This window comes from Salmo salar, chromosome ssa18, assembly GCF_905237065.1.
Source record: "Salmo salar chromosome ssa18, Ssal_v3.1, whole genome shotgun sequence".
NCBI lineage: Eukaryota > Metazoa > Chordata > Actinopteri > Salmoniformes > Salmonidae > Salmo > Salmo salar.
In genome coordinates, this window is record NC_059459.1 from 80,330,088 (window position 1) to 80,332,587 (window position 2,500).

Genomic DNA, 2,500 nt, shown 5'->3' on the forward strand with positions numbered 1-2,500 from the left:
TTGTTACGTTAAACACTGGTATACACTGATTTATAAGGCCATATTGGGTAAAATGACATTTTATCTCTGTTCTTTTTTAGTCAGGTCAGTAAATAAATATCAATTACGGTCCCATTCTGATTTGCTTCTAACAGTACCAAGAATTAGAACAGGTCATGGTAGAAATAGTTTTAGTTACTCAGCTCCGTGGTCCTGGAATTCTCTCCTGAACATTTTAAAATGTGACGATCTAGTTTCATTGGTGGAGTTTAAACACCTGATCCATGTAAATATCATAGAAGAGTGTAATTGTTTTTAGGACAGCTGTTTTTAGTCAAGACGTTTGTGTTTTTAACGTAAAATGTTTTTGTTGTACTGTATGTGTGTTTATAGTTGTGTTTAATGTTGTGTTAGTGTATGTGTGTTTATAGTTGTGTTTAATGTTGTGTTAGTGTATGTTTTTGTTGTACTGTATGTGTGTTTATAGTTGTGTTTAATGTTGTGTTAGTGTATGTAAGTTGTTTTGTCTGAAACGTTGTTCCCTCTGCTGCTATTGGACCAGATCTCTCTTGGAAAAGAGATGTTATCTCAATGAGGAAAACCTGGATAAATAAAGGTCAAATTAAAAAATAAAAGGATACTTCTGAGCTCAATTTCAAGTCTCATAGCAAAGGCTCTGAATATTTATGTAAAGTAAGTTTTATTTAAGTTTTATTTTTATTTTTTATAAATTTGCACAAATTTCTAAAAACCGGTTTTCGCTTCATCATCATGGGGTATTGGAGAAGTAGAGAGAAGGAATATGGATGGAGGGAGAGTGGTAAAAGAGAGATAAATATTACCAGATACTAGAGCAGCCTTCTTCTTCCTCTCTGGCCGGGACAGACTCCTCCTTTTACACTTCTTCCCTTTCACCTCATCACTCCACCACTCTGAGAGAGAGAGAGAGAGAGAGAGAGAGAGAGAGAGAGAGAGAGATGGAGAGAGAGAGATGGAAAGAGAAAGAGAGAGAGGGAGGGAGGGAGAGAGAGAGAAAGAAGGAGAGAGAGGGAGACAGATGTTAATTCCTGAAGACGAACATGTAGGTGAACTTTTGAAGTGTCTTCAGATCTCAAATTTCTGTCCTGCTAGAGCTGCCCCGGATCAACTGTACGTGCAGTTATTGTGAAGTGGAAACGTCTAAGAGCAACAACGGCTCAGCCGCGAAGTGGTAGGCCACACAAGCTCACAGAATGTACCCGTTGAGTGCTGAAGTGCGTAAAAATTGTCCGTCCTCGGTTGTAACATTCACTACCGAATTCCAAACTGCCTCTGGAACCAATTTCAGCCCAGGACCTGTTTGTCGGGAGCTTCATAAAATGGGTTTCTATGGACGAGCAGCCACACACAAACAAGCCTAAGATCACCATGTGCAATGCCAAGCGTCGGCTAGAGTGGTGTAAAGCTTGCCGCCATTGGACTCTGGAGCAGTGGAAACGCATTCTCTGGAGTGATGAATCACGCTTCACAATCTTGCAGTTCAAAGGACAAATCTATGTTTGGCGGCTGCCAGGAGAAAGCTACCCATCTGAATGCATTGTGCTAAGTGTTAAGTTTGGTGGAGGGGAATAATGGTCTGGGGCTGTTAGACAATTCTGTGCTTCCAACTTTGTGGCAACAGTTTGGAGAAGGCCCTTTCCTGTTTCAGAACAACAATGCCCCCGTGCACAAAGCCAGGTCCATAGAGAAATGGTTTGTCAAGATCGGTGTGGAAGAACTTGACTGCCGTGCACAGAGCCCTGACCTCAACCTCATCGAACACCATTGGGATGAATTGGAACGCCGACTGCGAGCCAGGTCTAGTCGCCCAACATCAGTGCCCGACCTCACTAATACTCTTGTGGCTGAATGGAAGCAAGTCCCCACAACAATGTTCCAACATCTATTGGAAAGCCTTCCCAGAAGAGTGGAGGCTGTTATAGCAGCAAAGGTGGGGGGACACACTCCATATTAATGCTCCTGATTTTGGAATGAGATGTTCGACAAGCAGGTGTCCACATACTTTTGTTCATGTAGTGTAGTTCTCATGTGCTTGCATCTGTCTGTGTGTGTGTGTACCCGAGGTGAGGTCTACACTCTGACTATCCTCCTCCAGCCGTCTGATCTTGTCCAGCAGTTCTGTCTTCATAGCATCAAACAACAATGTCCTCTCGCTCTCCAGATGCTGTCGAGCTCCCTGCAGCTCACACTCGTACCTGTGTTGGATCACCTGCAGACACAGTTCTCTGTAAACACCTGGAGAGAGAGAAACATGAAAATACACTCAAAAATACTTTTTTAAATAAATAAATAAAATGACTTTGTGTTGACATGACAGAAAATGTATTAATTTCACCTTCAGGTTTAATTTGAAGTAAAGAAATTAAGTTGTAATTTCATTATCAGCAACATGTGTGCAGAGCAGCATAATATGTCATAATAGTAGTAGTTGTTGTGTAGCAGTAGTGTATTAGTAGTGGCAGTAGTAGTGTATTAGTAGTAG

General features: G+C 41.6%; 1 protein-coding gene across 2 annotated transcripts in view; it reads right to left on the reverse strand.

The window, feature by feature from the left end:
• Positions 1-2,500, reverse strand: part of brms1 (BRMS1 transcriptional repressor and anoikis regulator) — a 13,248-nt gene that overhangs the window by 3,811 nt on the left and 6,937 nt on the right. For both annotated transcript variants that reach the window (XR_006760542.1, XM_014123371.2), the window contains exons 5-6: positions 2,077-2,253; positions 822-911 (exon numbers count right to left, since the gene is read on the reverse strand). Coding sequence is in view for 1 of the 2 variants with exons in the window: in XM_014123371.2 (XP_013978846.1) it covers positions 822-911; positions 2,077-2,253 (267 nt within the window). In the remaining variant the exon portion in view is untranslated. The remainder of the gene's footprint in view (positions 1-821; positions 912-2,076; positions 2,254-2,500) is intronic.